The 20,299-nt window shown below is 39.9% G+C and overlaps 1 protein-coding gene across 3 annotated transcripts in view; it reads right to left on the bottom strand.

The window, feature by feature from the left end:
- LOC127663521 (protein phosphatase 3 catalytic subunit alpha-like) overlaps window positions 1-20,299 on the bottom strand; it is a 79,581-nt gene that overhangs the window by 13,533 nt on the left and 45,749 nt on the right. For all 3 annotated transcript variants that reach the window (XM_052155136.1, XM_052155134.1, XM_052155135.1), the window contains exons 5-7: window positions 17,039-17,184; window positions 13,561-13,700; window positions 7,654-7,731 (exon numbers count right to left, since the gene is read on the bottom strand). In XM_052155136.1, coding sequence (XP_052011096.1) covers window positions 7,654-7,731; window positions 13,561-13,700; window positions 17,039-17,184 — 364 coding nt within the window. The remainder of the gene's footprint in view (window positions 1-7,653; window positions 7,732-13,560; window positions 13,701-17,038; window positions 17,185-20,299) is intronic.

Here is a 20,299-nt window from a genome sequence, read left to right on the forward strand (position 1 = left end):
CGCATACTCAATTACCTCGACGACTGGCTCATACTGGCTCACTCTCGAGAGTTACTATGCGCACACAGAGACCAGGTGCTCAGGCACCTCAGCCGTTTGGGGCTTCAGGTCAACCGGGAAAAGAGCAAGCTCTCCCTGGTCCAGAGCATCTCTTTTCTTGGTCTGGAGTTAGACTCAGTCTCAATGACAGCACGTCTCTCCAACGAGCATGCTCAGTCAGTGCTGAAATGCCTCGCTTCCTTCAAGCCAGGCGCCGTGGTCCTGCTAAAACGTTTCCAACAGCTCCTGGGGCATATGGCATCCTCCGCGGCGGCCGCGCCGCTGGGGTTGATGCATATGAGACCACTTCAGCACTGGCTCCGGACTCGAGTCCCGAGACGAGCATGGCGCCGCGGCACGCACAACGTAAAAGTTACTTCTGCCTGCCGCTAAACCTTCAAACCCTGGACAGACCTCTGCTTTCTAATGGCAGGTGTACCCTTGCAGCAGGTGTCCCGACGCGTTCTGGTCACAACCGACGCTTCCAAATTGGGTTGGGGTGCCGTGTGCAACGGGCGCGCAGCCGCAGGCCGGTGGAACCGAGGCCCGCTGCGCTGGCACATCAACTGCCTAGAGCTGCTGGCTGTTTGTCTGGCCCTGCAGAAGTTTCTCCCTTTAACTCGGAACAAACACGTCCTAGTCAGGACAGACAGCACCACGGTCGTAGCCTACATAAACCGCCAAGGCAGAGTACGCTCCCCCCACATGTCACAGCTCGCCCGTCGTCTCCTCCTTTGGAGTCAGCAGCGACTGGAGTCACTCAATGTGGCAACCTCAATGTGATAGCGGACGTGCTGTCAAGACAAAGCTTGCCTGGCGGGGAGTGGAGGCTCCACCCCCAGTCGGTCCAGCTGATTTGGGACCGGTTCGGCAAGGCTCAGGTAGACCTGTTTGCCTCCCAAGAAACCTCCCACTGCCCGCTCTGGTATGCCCGCACAGAGGCTCCCCTCGGGGCAGATGCGCTGGCACACAGCTGCGCAAGTACGCATTTCCCCCAGTGAGCCTTCTTGCACAGGTGCTATGCAAGGTCAGGGAGGACAAGGAGCAAGTCATTCTGGTAGCCCCCTATTGGCCTACCCGGACTTGGTTTTCGGACCTCACGCTCCTCACGACAGCCCCTCCCTGGCGAATTCCCCTGAGGAAGGACCTTCTTTCTCAGGGATGGGGCACGCTCTGGCACCCGCACCCAGACCTCTGGAACCTCCACGTCTGGCCCCTGGACGGAATGCGGAAGATCTAGCCGGTCTACCATCTACCGTCGTAGATACAATCATCCAAGCCAGAGCCCCCTCTACCAGGCATCTTTACGCCCTAAAGTGGCGTCTGTTCGCGGACTGGTGTTCTTCCCGAGCCGAAGACCCGCAGAAGTGCGCAGTTAGGTCAGTGCTCGTGTTTCTTCAGGAGAGGCTGGAGAGGAGGCTGTCCCCCTCCACCCTCAAGGTGTATGTCACCGCTATCGCGGCCCACCATGACACGGTAGATGGAAAGTCTCTTGGTAAGCACGACTTAATCGTCAGGTTCCTAAAAGGTGCCCGGAGGATAGCTCCCTCCCGGCCTAACCTGTTTCCCTCCTGGGATCTCTCGGTCGTCCTTATGGGACTCCAGAGACCCCCCTTCTAGCCGCTTGACTCAGTTGGACTCAGGGCCCTCTCTCTCAAGACCGCCCTGCTGATCGCGCTCGCTTCCATCAAGAGGGTCGGGGATCTGCATGCGTTCTCTGTTAGCGACGCTTGCCTGGAGTTCGGTCCGGCAGACACTTTTGTGATCCTAAGACCGCGACCGGGCTATGTGCCCAAGGTTCCTACCACACCCTTCAGGGATCAGGTAGTGAACCTGCAAGCGCTGCTCCGGGAGGAGGCAGATCCAGCCCTTTCACTGCTGTGTCCAGTACGTGCCTTACGTATCTACCTGGACCGCACACAGAGCACTAGACGCTCTGAGCAGCTCTTCGTCTGCTTTGGGGGACAGCAGAAAGGGAATGCTGTCTCCAAGCAGAGACTCGCCCACTGGGTTGTCGACGCCATTTCCCTGGCTTATCACACCCAGGCCGTGCCCCCCCCCTTTGCGGGTCCGAGCCCACTCCACCAGGAGTGTTGCATCCTCATGGGCACTGGATAGGGGCACTGCCCTAGCAGACATTTGTAGAGCAGCGGGCTGGGCAACACCTAACATGTATGGTATCGTGGGTCAGTATCAGTATCGTGTTCTCTCAGGTACCGAGCCCGTAGAACTCGGTGGCACGCTCACGAGCTAACCGGGTGAATCGCTTGCACCTAGCGCCCTTCCCCCTAACCAGGGGAAACAGTGCGCCTTCATTCCCAGGAGATCTCAGGTTTGGGACACTGGTTGATTCCTCCCTAGCCCTCGTGGGTCACAGTTCAGCGGAGGAACTCGCCGACCCAAGCCACTGCGGGTACCGCAAGCTACCCTGCACTGGTGTAGGTGCTCCACAGGTAAGGCCTCCTTCGGACTCCCCCTGTGTGTAACGCCACGGTTCTGTCCCTTCTGGCGAGCGGACTCCTGTGCTTCCCTTAGGCAGTCACGGCTGCCTCGGTTGCAGTGCTGTATGTTCCCCCCTCTATAGGCTGGATCCACCACCGCACTGACTTTTCCACATAGGCCCTAAGTCAGGCCTCTGATGGTTTTGCCACATAAACTTGCCTCCCCTCTCGGGTAGGCGTGGCCTCTGCAGGGTCTTCTCCGCCCTGAATAAGGGCTAAGACCCCCTTCCCTCAATGCGTGTAAGGGCCCCGGCCTAAGTTGCTCTATGCGAGAAACATAGAGAGAAAAGAGGCCCGGCCAGGCTTGGCCCGTTCCCAGGTTGGCAGCCAGCACCTTGTTCCCCCTTCCGGGGTAACGATAAGGAATCTTGATGGCTTAAATGGGGCTTTGGGGAAGGGTACGTGCAGCCTGATACAGTTGGTCGTCCTGCACGTAAGAATACCTGCTCGCTCCTGTATCAGCAGTTCACGTACACGGCTCAGCGCGTGGCGCTTTTATAAGTGGACCCCTAGTGTCGCTTCTCTGACACAACGTGGAGAGAGCGAAAGAAGGGGAACGTCTAGGTTACGTATGTACCTCCGTTCCCCGATGGAGGGAACGAGACGGTGTGTCTCCCCTGCCACGTCGCTGAGCCGAGCCCCTGTTGTGGCCGGACCATTTCCGGCTCCTCAGAAAAATCCTGAATGAACTCCCGTATATGCGCCGCTTAAATACTCGTATGTCCGGGGGCGGGACATGCAAATACTGGTTGCCAACTCTCATTGGCCTTTTTTCATAGTCCAGAGGTGAATATCGGCGCTCAAGAGAGACCCCTAGTGTCGCTTCTCTGACACAACGTCTCGTTCCCTCCATCGGGGAACAGAGGTTACATACGTAACCTAGAAGTTTTATTCTGACTGACTCTGAAATTGTTTTCCCAAGTAGATTAAACGATTCGTATGTTTCCGCAAGTCTGCGTCAGATTAGTGACGACTAATATTTGGCATCAATTCAAGTGTACTTGGTTTGCAAAGACAAAAAGGGAATTTCTGTTTAGAACAGCAAATACTGCTAGACCAATCTAAATTCGGGTGTGTCTTACCTCTGATTTAATTTAATGTTTCTCCAGATAAATGTACGCGGGAAACCACGACATGGCCAATCCAAAACTATTATAAGAGAAGTTATGTTGGTCAATTTATATCTGTAATAGTGGCCGTGACCTCTACTGAAGAAAATGTTAAGTTAAATTCAAGTGTATGCAATTCCATGGGGCTATACTGATGTATCTTTGATTGTGTAAATGTGAATGTGACCGATCTCAGGTATATAGCAATTACCTCTGTTTGATGATCAAACCTGATGAGCTTGTGATCGTGAGACCCGCGTAAAAGAGAAAACATGCGAGGACCTCAAAGCGACATAGTTTCCTAATCTGAACAGGTAAAATATAATTAAAGAGTTAAACGGAATAATCAAACATCCGCTCACTTTTAATGATGCTCAGATATCATTAAAACCTTTTTCATTTATGAAGTCAGATGAAATAATGAGGTAATACATAAGAGAAAATGAATTTCATTTAATCTTGTTGTGTAAAAGGAAAAACAGTAACGCGCAGAGACCTTCACCCGTATTATTGGAGACCTCCATTCGCCCGATAAACGGGCTTACAAAACCAAATTACTGCTTTATAACAGTTAGCATATAGATGCTGTGTGTGTTATTTTTCAATATTGTTGATTGCTGTTTAGTTGACTGTACTGTACTGTACAGTATTTAGGATGTGGTGGAGTATTGTAGAGTATTGCAAACTATAGTATAGTACTGTTGTGGAGTACTGTAGAGTACTGTTGATTGTTGTGGAGTGATGTAGAACATTGGTGATTGTTGTGGAGTGATGTAGAACATTGGTGATTGTTGTGGAGTTATGTAGAACACTGGTTATTGCTGTGAAGAATTAGAGTATTGGTGACTGCTGATAAGTATTGTAGAGTATTGTTTTTTGTATTGATGGGGTATTGTAATGTATTGATTATTGCGAGGTATTTTTAATGCTGTGGAATCTTGTAGAGCATTGCCGATTGTTGTGAAGAATTGGAATACTGATAACTTCTGTGAAGTATTGTAGAATACTAATGATTGTTGTGGAGTCTTAGAGTATTGGTGATTGATGTGGAGAATTAGAGTATTAAAGACTGTTGTGGTGAATTGTTGAGTGTTGGTGACATTAGAGAGTATTGTAGAGTATTGTTTTTTGTTGTGGAGTACTATAGAGAATTGATGAGTGTTGTGGAGGATTATAGTGTATTGGTCAATTTTGTGGAGAATTAGAGTATTGGTGACTGCTGTGGAGAATTGTAGAGTATCGGTGATGGTTGGGGAGTATTGTAGTGTATTGTTTTTTGTTGTGGAGTACTGTAGAATATTGATCATTGTTGTGGAGTACTGTAGAGTATTAATGATTATTGTGGAGTATTATAGTGTATTGATCAATGCTGTGGAATATTATAGAGTATTGGTGATTGTTGTGGAGTATTGTAGATTATTGCCGATTGTTGAAGAGTATAGGAGTATTGATGACTGCTGTGGAGTATTGTAGAGTATTGTTTTTTGTTGTGGATTACTGTAGAGTATTGATGATTGTTGTGGAGTATTACAGTGTATTGGTAAATGCTGTGGATAATTAGAGTATTGGTGAGAGTTGTGGAGAGTTTTAGAGTATTGATGATTGTTGTGGAGTATTACAGTGTATTGGTAAATGCTGTGGATAATTAGAGTATTGGTGAGAGTTGTGGAGAGTTTTAGAGTATTGGCGACTGGTTTGGAGTATTGTAGATTATTGATAATGTTGTGGAATTGTATAGAGTACTGGTGATTGTTGTTAAGTATTGTAGAGTATTGGTAATGTTGTGGAAAAGTATAAAATAATGGTGATTGTGTTTGATTATTATAGTGTATTGGTGATTGTTGTAGATTACTGCTGATAGTTGTAGAGAATAAGAATATTGGTGACTGTTGTGGAGTATTGTAGAATATTGTTTTTTGTTGTGGAGTACAATAGAGTATTGATTATTGTTGGGAAAAAATATTGTATATTGGTCACTTTTTTGAAGAGTTAAGAGTATTGGTGACAGTAGCGGAAAATTGTAGACTATTGGTGACTTGTTTGGAGTATTGTAGAGTATTGGTAATGCTGTGGAATAATGTAGAGTATTGGTAATATTGTGGAATAATGTAGAGTATTGTAGAGTACTTTTCTGGAGAATTAGAGTATTAGTGATTGGTGTGGAGAATTAGAGCATTAGGAGTATTGTAGAGAATTGGTGATGGTTGTGGAGTAATGTAGAGAGTGATCAATTTGAAGAACATCCAAAAACGTTTTACATTTTTGTGTTTCAATAAAAACGATTTTGTAATGCTATAATACCACTGGCTATGGTATATGTGAGAAATTGTTCTGAGTGAGAGAGAGAGAAAAATAGATAAAAGGGCATTGACGAGGTGAATGTTTGTGTGAGTGTGTGTGTGTGTGTGTTTAATATCAATGAACAGCACTGTTGTATAATGGGTGTGTGGATTATGGAGACTCAATCGCTCTGTGTCTGTCTGTCTGCTAACCACAATATTTCTGAGTCTAATGATGTCTTGCAGGCGATGTGGGCCGGAACTTCCGGATAAGTGTAAACAATCATTATGTTATGTACTAACACAGCATTAAAAAAGAGAGAAACTTGGGAACTTGAAAACAGAATTACAGCGAGGCGATATTGTTCTTCCCTGCCCATTTGTTACTGATGAAGGGTGGAAGGATGATGACCAAATATTACAAACAGAAGGATTTTAGTTATTTTGTTTAATCTTGGTTCAGCGATGGAGAAGCTATGAGTTACCTGAAAAGCTCTATCAATGCCTTTACAGCTCTAAAGTTGGACATGTTTTGAGAACAGTAGACAGTTATGTTTACAGTATTTTAAAGCAGATATTGAGTTAGTCAGAACCTTATCGAGAAGAGTATCGAGCTTCGGTACTTACTGCAGAGACAGGGAAGGTCCAGACAACAGGATGCTCATTCATTGCAGGGCTCAGGAGATGATACGATCATGCTGCTGTTATTACTTCGATAAAATACAATTATTTTGTGGGAACAGACTTTGTAGTAGTCTCATTCCATTTTTATAATTTTACATTTACATAATCTCCGTATCTTAATGCAAGCCTACATTAAAACGACTGATCCTATTGATAGACAAGTTTAGTAATCTGTGTAAAGTAAAGTTGAAACAATATGTATTTTTAATATATGAGTTTTTTGTTCATTACCACAGTTGCCTTTGGTTTGCTCATTGGGGGTCTATAGACAAATCATTTTTAAGGCATAATCTACAGTCACGTTTTTCATTAAAATGCACAATGATGACTTTAAAACATTACAGATATTACAGCTTAATTTTCTATTACAGCACAACGTTCTGTAAAGCTGCTTTGAAATGATGTGTTATGAAAAGTGGTATACAAATAAAAAAGATTGGATTTAAAATAAATTATATATATTTTTTTAATTGATACTGAATTATTGATAACATTATTTTCCAAATCACTGTTTTTCCTCTTAACCCTTGAATGGACTCACAGGTCAATTTGACCCGTTTAAACTTTTAAAACTGATTTAAATCAATTTGTCTTTAAGTTTTCAGCCAGAAACTTCATGACATCCTCCACAGGGGTAATCTGAACCTAGCAATGTAATGTGTTTATATTTTTGTATTTATAAAAATGCTATAAAAAGTACCAACTTTGTACCTCTAGATCAATTTGAGTCAACCGTACAACATTTAAAAAGCAAGAATCTAACTGAATGGCAAACTAGCTAACAGTTACCGGCTACACACACAAAACACCAACAAACCACACTTCCGCTAGCCAACCGGAAATTCCGCCTACCTCTCCAGATACAGTGGGCTAGCTAAAAATATTCTGGATATCCGTACAGCATAAGAACACTGATCGTCCATCATCACAAAATCTCACCACTCATTCAATACACATTCTGTACATTGTCTGTCTGTGTGTGTGTGCTTGTCGTAGCCTATATCTCTGGGAGGTGAGGAAAGTGAGAGAGTGTGTTCTTACCCAGCGTCCTGAGCCTCGTGTGCCCTGATGACTGACAGTAAGTTGTTGGTCTGTAAAAACTCACACACTGCAGGATAGCTGTGCAAAATGATAAAAAAAAAGACACAAAGAGGCATTATAAACAATATTCAGGGGTATGTGCAAGGGGAAGTGTATATATATATATATATATATATATATATATATATATATATATATACAGCTCTTGAAAATATTAAGAGACCACAGCAAAATTATCAGTTTCTCTGTATTTATAATTTATAGGTATGTGTTTGAGTAAAATTAAAAAAAAAAAAATTCTATAAAGTACTGACAACATTTCTCCCAAATTAAAATATATTATAAAAAATATTGTCATTTATAGCATTTATTTGCAGAAAATGACAACTGGTTAAAATAACAAAAAAGATGCTGTGTTTTCATCACTGATCTTCCACCTGGTCGTCTAATGGTTAGACGGAGATCTGGAAAGGCCTCCAAGTCTCGCAACCACTGTGGGTTTTGGTGGAGGATCAGTGATGATCTGGGGTTGCTTCTGCTGGGTTGGAATCAGGCAGATTCATCTTTGTGAAGGACAGATGAATCAACCCATGTACAAGGTTATCCTGGAAGAAAACTTGCTTCCTTCAGCTCCGACAATGTTCCCCAATTCTGAGGATTGATTTTCCCAGCAGGACAATGCTCCATGTCACACAGCCAGGTCAATTAAGGTGTGGATGGAGGACGACCGGATCAAGACCCCGTCATGACCAGCCCAATCTCCAGACCTGAACCCCATTGAAAACCTCTGGAATGTGATCAAGAGGAAGATGGATGGCCACAAGCTGTCAAACAAAGCCGAGCTGCTTACATTGTGCCAGTAGTGGCATAAAGTCACCCAACAGCAATGTGAAAGACTGGTAGAGAGCATGCCAAGATACGAGAGCTGTGATTGAAAATCAGGGTTATTCCACCAAATATTGATTTCTGAACTCTTCACAAGTTAAAACATCAGTATTGTGTTCTTTAAAAATGAATATGAACTTGTTTTCTTTGCATTATTTGAGGTCTGAAAACACTGCATTTGTTTTGTTATTTTGACAAGTTGTCATTTTCTGCAAATATCTGAATGGGTATAATCCTTTATTATTGTAAATTTTGTAGCAGTTTCAGCAGTTAGAACTTGTTATTTAGATACCATAACATAACATAACATTACAAACAACATCCTTTGTTAATTAGGTTTAATTTGATAAAGCAGCCATTCTGAGGTCTTTGAGAACACATGGAGAGATTTTGGGGTCCTTGATAATGGATTTTAGGCCACAATATGTATTACATCATCCCACTGCAGGCCACTAGGGGGCAGCAGTGATGTAAATGTGCAGGGCAACAACAATAGACAACAATAAGTTTCTGCTTAGGGTAGCAGAGGTCTGAATATTATTATTCACTGCTTTTCAAATGGCCTAAATTATGCAAACTAATAAAAAATACTCTAAAAGTGAGTGCCAAATGACCATTATTTTTGAGCCCCACTCTTTTCAGCATTCCAAAGCTCTCACAGTGGATGGTAAAGTCTTTGAAGGGAATAGGGCTTAGGGATGATCATTTCTGAATGGAACTCACCCCTTGTAAAGATAAAGACTTCTGCTCGTGTAATGGTTTCATGTTGGAAACAAGTCTGTTTTGTCTTTTTTTATTTGTTAGCTTGAAATCAGCAGTAATTAGCTATGTTTGTAATAGCATACTAACACTAGCACTTCTTATTCATTGACACTAATGATTCAAACTGACGAAAGTGGAAACTTTCAACTTGTTTCTTCTTTGGTCATTAAATAAAACATTTTACTAGTATTTGTTTCCTTGGCGTAAGAGCTTTTTTCTTTTTAATTTAGCATGCTAACATACCACTCGTAACATATCGTATATGTTACGATATCTGCAGTAGTAAGTATACCATGCACAGTATGCAAATATGATAGAATACCTAGTTTACCCATTACATTTGCCATACAGTACACAGCGGTATTCACTGTACTTAATACTATATTTACAATGCCATGCACTCACTCAACTTGACCTTCCATTTCCAGTGTGATGAATGAACAGGATGCCATTACAGCTAAATATTACAATTAAACTCTATTTTGACTAATTATTGGACCAGACAGCCAAAAGTTAAGACATTTATACACAAATGCAAATTTTCAAGATGATAAGGGTCGCAGACAAAACGTAATGAGTGACTAGGGTTCCCATATTTTGCCCAAAGTGTTGCCTATTATCCCATATTTTAGCAGCAAGACACACGAAACATCCCATATTGAAGGCATTGTGTCCCGTATTAAAGCACTCAAAATGCTTATGCGTCTCGTATTCCCATGAAAAAAGTTGGTAACACTAAAGGCCCATACACACTTCCTACGAAATCGAAGGACGAAAGGGTGTGACATCATTTAGAACAAAATCTGGCCAAAAATAAGGTGGTTTTGAGTTTATTTTGGTGGTTTATAACAGCTTGCTGGGGCAAACTATCAGGAAAACTTATTTTCCAGCTGTTAAACACCTTACTGCCATGGGTCCACATCATTGGTAGGAGTGAACTGAGATCCACCTACTTTGAGGACCACAGCTAATTCCCATTCAGTCCGATAAGATCAGTCAAAATTAGTAACTCAAAACAAATATTGTCCAAACTGTATAGCTTATTACATCTACATAGACTGCAAATTCAATACCATTTAAACCGTGGGAGAAAGACCTCAACATCAACACAGATACAAATTTCTGGAAGCAAATTTGCACAAATAAATTCAATTGAAGCACAAATAATAACACTCCAATATAAAATCATACATAGAAAACACCTAACACAGCATAAAATGTTTAAAATGGGAATAGCAAATGCTTGCAATCTCATTACCCAAGATGACTACTTTCATGCACTCTGGACATGCCCATCTGTTGCCCAATTTTGGAAAAAAGTCTCAGTATTTCTTAATTATCACGTTCCTGCAACACCATTGATACGGTATGTCTTTTAGGTGATATATCACAAATAACACCCCACACCAGAACACATAACCCCCCCCAATCCGCAAAAAAATTGGTACATATATAGTTCTCATAAAGCTGAACAACTTTCATACTCACAGCCATTAGCTCCGCCCAACAAGAAGTCAGCAATTTAGGATTTTCTGAAAAGGCTTTACTTTTAAATACTCCTCTTAGGGGATTCATGTGACTGACGCCAAATATGTGCAACATCATACTAAGACATTGTAGATGCTAAACTGCGAATAGTGTCACCATGGCAAAGCAATACATTTATGGCAAAAAATGGAAAATAGGAATTGCCTTATATCCTATGTAAGCATTGTGTGATTTTGATGAAAATTCAGCTGTATGTTTGGTAATGAGGACTGATCACACTGACGTGGCTATTATGGATCATGGTCATAGCGTCACCAACTGGCAGCAGGAAGTATGTCACTTTTAACAGACTTTGAAATAGCCCTCTAATGTTTAAATGAATTGCTTCAAAATTCTTTAGAATAATGTCAAGACACTGCTAATATAAAATTGTAAAGGAATATTTGATATCATAAATTACAATAACAGAATTTTATCGGCAAATAACATAGCCGAATATAGCATTAGCGCTTTAGCCCCATTAATGCAAAAGGTAAACATTACAAATTGCACATTATCTACAGCATATATATTACTTTAAATCATCGAGTTGTTAAAATGGCTTCTTTTACTGATCCTCATAGAATGAGGCATAAAGTCACTAATAACATATTTTAATGTCATATTAGTTGATCTGTCGGTAGCTTTTTCTTTTTGGCAACTTATTTTTGGCTCTGAACGAAGAACAAAGACGCACTTCTCCGTAAGTGTGCTGGAGCCTTACATGTGACTGGTAATCTAGCAATGTAGGTTTTTTATGTTTTTTTTTAATGAAATTCCAAACTCCGAACAAAGTTCGGGAGGAGCTTCATCTAGAAAGCAATGTAAGTACATCTAGGCCTGCCAATCATATCCAAAAGATATATAATGAAAATGGCTTCTTCCCTCTCACTGATTTTTCTGGCATCCCTCCACCTCCCCATCTCTAGATGTATATTTCATAATGCCTATACCATTTATTTCAAAATTGTCTTTCTATTTCTTGTGTTAGTCAGATAGTCCAGAAGGGAGTTCAGAAATCAAGCCCAGTTCTGTGCTCGACATAGGCGGAAATCGAGGGGGGGTCGGGGGTTCAGGACCCCCCTATCTGAGGGTTGTCCCCCCCTAAAATATCATTAAAATATGTATATTGTAAATAATATAATGATATATTCTTAAAATAATTGTTTAAGAAATAAAATATTACAAATGCAAACGGGGCAACAACAAAAAAGCCCTTGGTGTCCCCTTCAAAAATTGCTCTTGAGAATTGTTATGTTTATTGTCCCCCCCCAACATTTTGATGAAATTTTCGCCCCTGGTGCTCGAGCCCCTCCGTTATGGACAGCATGCCAAACACAGTACATATACCTTAATGAGCTCCAGGACTATATAAACCAATGAACTTGTGAAGTGTTGTTTGAATGGCTAGGCAGTAAAATAAGGGGGAGGTAGATGTTAACTAAAGCCATTATTTTCTATAAATGACAGGCCTATGACAGCTGTACAATGTACACACACACACACACACACACACACACACACACACACACACACACACATCCTGACCAGCGGCTTTGTGTTTGGATTCATTGATTCAGTAGGTTTCATAAGATGTTAAAACAGAGAGGATTGTGGGTAATGTTCACACCTCAGGCTCTCATTCACAGCCTGCTCAATGTTTGCACTTGTTTAAACACACATTAGCTTCTTTTCTTTCACCCTTTAAAAAAAAAACATTTCCAACACAATCACTCTAATTTTCTCAAAATATTCTCTATTCTTTCTCCTTTTTTTCTTTTCTTGCTCTACCATTTTTCTCTCCTATCTATCTCTATATCTTGATATCTCAGCGGATCTGGCAGTAGTAGCCAGTTGTCATGGTAACGGCAGAGCGCAGACTCCCGTGGGATTGTGGGGATTCTGTGTTGTGATGAGGCTGGTCACTGTTTGACTGCTTTACAATTCCATTTAAATTCACTCTCTCCATCCTTGACGTACTAGATTTTCATCTACACCTTACTTACTTATTTTTCAGAGGTTGCTCTTTTATAGCTCAGGAGTTATTACATTTAAGTATCAGATTTGTCTTTTTTGTTTCTCCTAAATTTCTTAAGGGGAAATAAAAATAGAAACAAATGAGAAAATTGTTGACATACAGTAAGAGTATAGAGCTATAAAATCAATAGCTGGGTTTACATCCACATATCATTATGCACATTGTGGTGTATTGGATAAAAATTGCTGGATGGAAATGCTAAGATGTGAATAAAATGTCCAAAATATGAATTAAAAAAAACGTAATTGCTCACTTGAAGATGTGAATGTTGTATCCGATAAGAAACAATGCGCATAAACTATGATGGAGGCAAATTCCGGAATAAACTCCTACAGAATTTATAAAGAATACAAGATGCATATCAAAAAAGTCTGATGTGATGAATAATAATAATGGTTTGTGTGAAAGTGAATAAAAGTAATTGTTGTTGTAGGGCCCCTAGTGGTCATTTCATGTCGTGATGCGTACAATGAGCCATGTAAAAATTATTTTGCAGAAATTAACTTCTGAATTGAAATTTTACGAGACCAGGAGGATTTATCATAAGGCTGAAGAGATTTCACTTGTTTGTGTTTAATCCTACGGGTTCTGTTTCACCTTTCTGGTGTTAGCTTTTTATAAATTTGCAGCGCTTCTCTCCTATCAATTCTCAAAGCGTTCTCCATTAAAATCACATGTGAATTATTGTGGTTTACCTGTAGAAGTAAGAGCATCCACGTACAGAGTTGTGGCTGAAGTAATCTTGGCTCTTTTCATTGCCAAAGTCCTCTAGAGGGTCAGACCACAGCAGGTCACACATAGGGCCGAATGCCGGGGGCTCCTTAAACCTGTCCAACTGAAAGAGAGAGAGAGACAAAGAAAATGCATCATCATTATCACTATTATTTGCATTTTTCACCTAATTTATATATTTACTTGAACTTTTTATTCTTTTAATAGTGCAAAGGTCATGGGTAAAATCACATTTACATCCAGAAAGCACTGTATGTCACATTTAATATGTAAATCTAACTCGTTTAATTCATGTTATGTTGAATCCCGAGGAACCAATCGTCTAGCCATGAGGGCTGCATTGGAGGATGGAGGGTTCCAGTCCAACCCCACGCTCACAGCGGCCCAGGCAAGCATGTCGGGCATCTGGCCGTCAGCCTCAGACTGGGCGGGCCGAGCCGAAGGTGGCAGCTCAGTCTAGTCTTCAACGTCAGACGCCAGGATGCTCTCTGATGCAGTGGCGAATTCATCAACCAGCTCGGCTGGTCCGAGGGAGTAGTGAGACCGGCCGTGAGGCGAGCTGCTCTCACCTCGAGCCTGGACGGAAGTCACGAGCATGCCGGGGGGGCAGATGGTTCGTGGGGATTTACCCGACGAAACTTTGCCCGCTGCATTCCCGAATTGTCTCCATCACCAACTGGGTCGTCCTCAATCCGGTTGGAAGAAGGAGCGACGCGGGGGGCGGCTGGAGTGGCGTTCCTTTTTAGGAAGAAAAGACGCGACCGCAACGTTGCCATGGTTAAGTTCTCGCAGTGAGAACAAGAACCATCCACAAATGCCACCTCAGTGCGATCGTGGCCCAGACACACAAAGCAGCGTCTATGACCGTCAGGAGCGGAGAGATATGGACCACATCCAGGAACTACACAGAGGCGGAAGGGCATTTTTAAAAAGACGCATCCTAAAAAGGATGTTCAATGCCTGCTGTGTGTGTGCTCTTTTAGAGAATTAAACTCTTTTAGTGAGAGAAAATATCTCTTTCAGAAGCGCTGTCGAAGCGTCCAGGGGCAAATCCGCACTGGTGTGCAGAGAAGGAGAAAGCCGCTGATACGCACTGTAGATTCAATAGCAAACGCTCTGCAGAGGTGAGTGGAACAGACGTGATCTCAGCTCGCTGATCGCACAACCGCTAGGGTGTCTTATTCATTGTGAAACTGTGTTTTCTTAATGGCATGAATCACACTGAAGGCCTAGACTTTAAATGCACGGCCCGTCACTGGTGTACATATACAGTGTATCTGGAAAGTATTCACACCACATTTTGTTAAACAGGATGCACCTGAGCTCAATTTTGAGTGTCATGGCAAAGGCTGTGAATGCTTATGTACATGTGATTTATTTTTTATTTAGATTTTTTTTTTTTATATTTCAAACAAACTTCTTTCACTTTGTCATTATGGGGTATTGTTTGTAAAATTTTGAGGAAAATTATTAATTTAATCAATTTTGGAATATGGCTGTAACATAACAAAAAGTGGAAAAAATGTTTAATTGTATCCGACTTGATTAAGCTATAAAGTTTAATTACTCAAATAATGACAACGACATGTCAAATATTTTTGAGGTAAAATTTCAGAGCTTAAGGCTAAACATTTTCTGAATAAATGAGAAAAACCCACCAAAAGTTAAAATGATGCCTACTCTTCCCCTACGTTATCATTGCATGAGTTAGGCTAAAAGATAAGAATAACGTTTTGTTTTAAAATAATGCTTCTGTATTCAGTATGTTTAAATCCCTCTGCGCAGCTGCATGACGGTATATTGGGAAATATGGTGGCACAATCATACAACGACGTCACATTAACAGATCAATAAGCTTTAGTTAACGTTACAGCCATGAACCCTGATTTTTTTCTGGCTAGTCAATAGCAGGTGGTATTAGGGGGAGGGACAGTGTCATGCTAGGGCGCATTTGATTGGACGAAAACCTGGAATATTTTTATTGTCTGTTTTCCCAAATGAGAAAGCCTATAAATGTATGCATATATTTGCTAAAAGTGATTTTTTTTTTCTTCTTCAATATTTAGGAGTACCCTAGCATAAAGATGCCCTCATAGTTAAAACACATAGACTAAAAGCCACAAAACTCAAATGTAAATTTTTTATGGGGTCTTTAAATTTGCTGACTGCTAATTTCCGATATTGCATGTTATTATATTTGATTTTATATTATTCTATTTGTTTATATTTTCTATTTTATTTGTTTATTCTATTTTTTTATTTTGGTAATATAATTTTTTTAGATTTTAAATTCCTTTTTTATTCCATTTCATAATTATTATTTTTATTCCAGTCATTATTTTACTTTTATTTGACTTATTTTGTACTGCTTTTTAAATGTACAGTTTTTGTTTTGAAAGAGAGAGAGAGAGAGAGGAAAAAAATCATTAAAAAGAGTGTGTTGTGTTTGTGCACAGCCCATTGTTGTAGGAAATGAAGCAAAAGCATAAGGGGAGATTTACATAGGATCAGTTGTTTCAGCTCAGTCTAGAACATTTAAAACAGATCTGGACTGTGCGTCAAGGACTTCCTGCAGCAACATGAAGTGGACCTCGTAATGGAAATGGATTTGCTTCTGGACATTCTTTTATAAAAACTGATTATATTAATTTCCCTAAAGACTTAATGCCTTGGACTTCAGACATGCTAAAATAACCTTTACAGGCCCTGAATTTATGAAGACTTAGAAACACAGATAAGGGCTTTTCAGTCTTAATTTATTTTTAACCCTGTGTTTAAGGCACTTTTAACCCTGCATTAACCAATGTTTCACACTTGGAATTACATTTTTTATTACATGATGTGCCAGTTAATTAATCGAATTAGTCGCAATTAATCGCATACCAATATCTACTGAGAAAGGCCTCCAAAAAAGGTAATTTAGAATATAATAAAATAAAAAGATAAATGAAATCATTATAAATATAATATACAGTATAATATGTTAATATAAATGATTAAAATACAATACATTATATTGTGGCAACAGACAATAAAAGCATTTAGACAACACAAAAAGTGCTTTTAAAAGGGAGAATATAACCCTATTATTTTGAAATGTTGGTTTATGTACTCATGTGCCAGACAGACTTTTGGAGCATCTCACTTTGGTTGTGTTGCTTCTAGTTTTTAGCATCTCTAGTCATAAACAATGTGTTTTAAGGAAGCTGTATCAAGCTAAAAGTAATTTGACACTTTGCTAAACACATCTTGAGACCTCTAGTGTTCAATTTATGACCAGATAACTGCTGCGACACAGCTAACGAGCCATGTACATTTTTTTGTAAAAATGTAGTAACAGTAATGTGATTTTTTTAAGGCCAGATTGTTTAAAAATTACAGAAATTTCAAGTGTTAAAAGTCCTATAGGACATTTTCTCTAGTCCAGTTTGTCTCCCTCACCCGCTTGATGTCATCTAACGTGTGGATCTCTGGAGACAGGCCACCATGAACGCACAAAAACTGCTGATTCATCAGAGCTGCCAGAGGCAGACAGTCAAACGCATCCATGCACGCGTCGTACACCTGCTCTGAGTATTTGATTTTACCTGAAAAAGACAGAGACAGATATCACACACATGCTGAAAGTAAGCTTTGTTTAGACAGGCACAATTTTTGTATTTTTTTTTTGTATCTGACTGAAATCTATTTTGTTTTTAGTAGTCTGAACATCAAAAACATGTTCATAAACCAGATTCAAACCACATCATCATTTAAAATATTGATTCAAATCAATTAAAATCTCATATTTGGAAAGTGTCTCAGTCTGAACGGTCAGTTTAGATTATTTTTTTTTTTTTTACATATATGTGGTGAAATACAAAGTGTGCAATATTTTCAATACACTAATTTTCGTTTTCTCTTTCCTCATATAATAAATGTCAGTGGCTAAAAAGGTGAACAGTGTTGGGTTAGTTAATTAAAGCAATCCACAACTAATTACTAATTCTAAACAATGAATACATTGTTGTAAAAGTAATCACACTACTAATTACTTAAGTTACTTTCTAAAACACTTCTCACAGACAAGATTGATTGTTTGCTCAACAAATTCAAAATAATGTCTATATTTCTTCTTGCTCACTGTACCACCCTTCATTTTCATATTAATACATATTAAATTGTTTTATAAATAAGTAATATTGTTTCAAAAATTAATAATTACAGTAACTAATTACTTTGATTACCGCTGATCACTATTTACTTTTTAATAACCCAACACTGATAGTGAATGCGTGAATGAGTGAATGATTTGGACACAGTATAGCCTAGACTGCACTGTACAGAGTACACTATATAAAAAAATGTCCTAAAGATCAGATTTGAAGATTTGTGTGCAGTGTGAAAAGGCCTTTGATTTGAGAGACAGTATGAGATAAACAAAGAGAGAGAGAGACCCTGTTTACACCTGGTATTAAGATTCATTTCAGGTGATCTGATCACAATGTGCAAACAGTGTACAAAACATTTTGTGATCAGATCACTGAAATAATATCCACAGATAAATGTTAATCCATCCTAATGCTTCCCAGGAAACAGCAAAGGACCACCTACTCACCTGTCAATCAACCACTGCGATGAATTAAGGGTATAAACTCTGATGGTAATGTGAGGCTTTAAGAGAAAATAGCTGTAAAAGTGCTTACATGTAAAACTTCATGGATCCTCTTCAGTGTTCCTCATATCATCATTGTATTCAAATCAAACTGGTAGAAACAGTGTGCACATTTCTCACACTTTTTGTGCTTTATAAATATCAATATGCAACAATACAATGATAGTGATGTGTTCAGCCACAAAAATCAGACTCCCTCTCCTCGAAATTTGAACACAAATTAATGTATTTGAGACGCATGTTATGTCAGTAAAACTGCTATGTGTCTTGGCTGACCACTTGAGAGCAGATTACCTGAAATATATGGTAACCTGCAATTGATACCTCAATTATCTATTTCTACTTTTCTTTCTAACACATAAGCATGACTTTTGTTGCTGTAACATAATTGTAAGGTTTATTTAGGGCAATTCAATACTTGTATTAATTAAATAGTTGTAAAGCAGTTCAATGGAAAGGAGGAGGCGAGAACCGCCCTGGCGATATAAACAATATTTTAATGGTTTACTTAAACAAAAGACAAACAAACACACATGACGGACATGTCCATAAACGATCTCTCTCTCATTGCACCACCATCCGCAGTCGGCCTTTATCCCTCTCGGAGGCTTAATTAGCCTGATAAGGGACTGGGTGTGTAGAATCACGACCCGGCCACACCCTCCGCCCTGTCACAATAGTGTAATTACATTTTGACTTGAATCAAACCAGTTAAGGGGATAGATCACCCAAAAATTAAAAAAGTGAATGGTGGCCAGAACTTTGGATTTCCAAAAAAAACATAAAGGCAGCATAAAAGTTATTTATAAGACTCCAGTGGTTTAATCCATGACTTCAGAAGTAATATGGTAGGTGTGGGTGAGAAACAGATCAATATTTATTCTTTGAACATCCCAGAAGATTGCAAATTGCCAAAAAACTAAAGAAGAACAATGTGAAATATTTATAGTAAAAAAGGACTTAAATATTTATCTGTTTCTCACCCACATCTATCATTTCGGTCCTGAAGTCATGGATTTAACCACTGTTGGACACCCTTCAATTGCATTGTATAGACCAACAGAGCAGATCAATTCTTCTTAAAATCTTAATTTTGGTTCTGCTGAAGAAATAAATTCATACACATCTGGGGTGGCATGAGGGTGAGCAAATGATGAGAGAATTTTCATTTTTGGGTGAACTGACCCTTTAAACCAGATGTTACCACATGAAGCACAAATTGTAGGTTGCCATAAAAAAACTATTTATTACTGTGTACACACTCAGAAATGAAGTGGACTTGTTTTGAGGGGCTTATTTTCTCTGTATGAATGTAATTTGTACATTAAGCTCTTGCATTCATTTACGCTTTCAGATTTCACAGAGTGAGAGAGATATTATGCTATAAATGTGGTTTATGAGGACATTTCTAGTGTCCCATAATTCAATGTTTTGTTTTTTTTTAAATGAAAAATGCAGAACGTTTTTTGTGAGAGTTGGGTTTAGGGGTAGTATTAAGGGATAGAATCTATAGTTTGTACAGGATAAAAATCATTATGTCTATGGTGAGTCCTCATAAGGATAGCTGCACCAACGCGCGTGTGTGTGTGTGTGTGTGTACATGTTTATACTACATTGTGGGGACCAAATGTCACCACAAGGAGAGTAAAACCTGAGATCACATACCATGTGAGACCAGCCAGCGGTCTCCACGAGGGAAATGGCTTATTAAACATACTACATGATGTTTTTTTGAAAATGTAAAAATGCAAAAAGGTTTCTGTGAGGGTTAGGGAATAGAAATTATTGTAAAATCCATAAAATGCATGGAAGTCTATAAAGAGTCCCCACAATGATATAAAAACAAGTGTGTGTGTGTGTGTGTGTGTGTGTGTGTGTGTGTGTGTGTGTGTGTGTGTATGTGTGAGCAAAAAACGAATGCAAAAAGCACACTGTCAAATGAAAGAATCTCTAAATCACAACCATCAATATTTGCAGACATAATTCAGATAATTAAAGCACCTTTTACAGCCTGGACCCGACTTCTGGGTTCCACCGCTCTCACGACC

This window comes from Xyrauchen texanus, chromosome 23 (genome assembly GCF_025860055.1).
Source record: "Xyrauchen texanus isolate HMW12.3.18 chromosome 23, RBS_HiC_50CHRs, whole genome shotgun sequence".
NCBI classification, from domain to species: Eukaryota; Metazoa; Chordata; class Actinopteri; order Cypriniformes; family Catostomidae; genus Xyrauchen; species Xyrauchen texanus.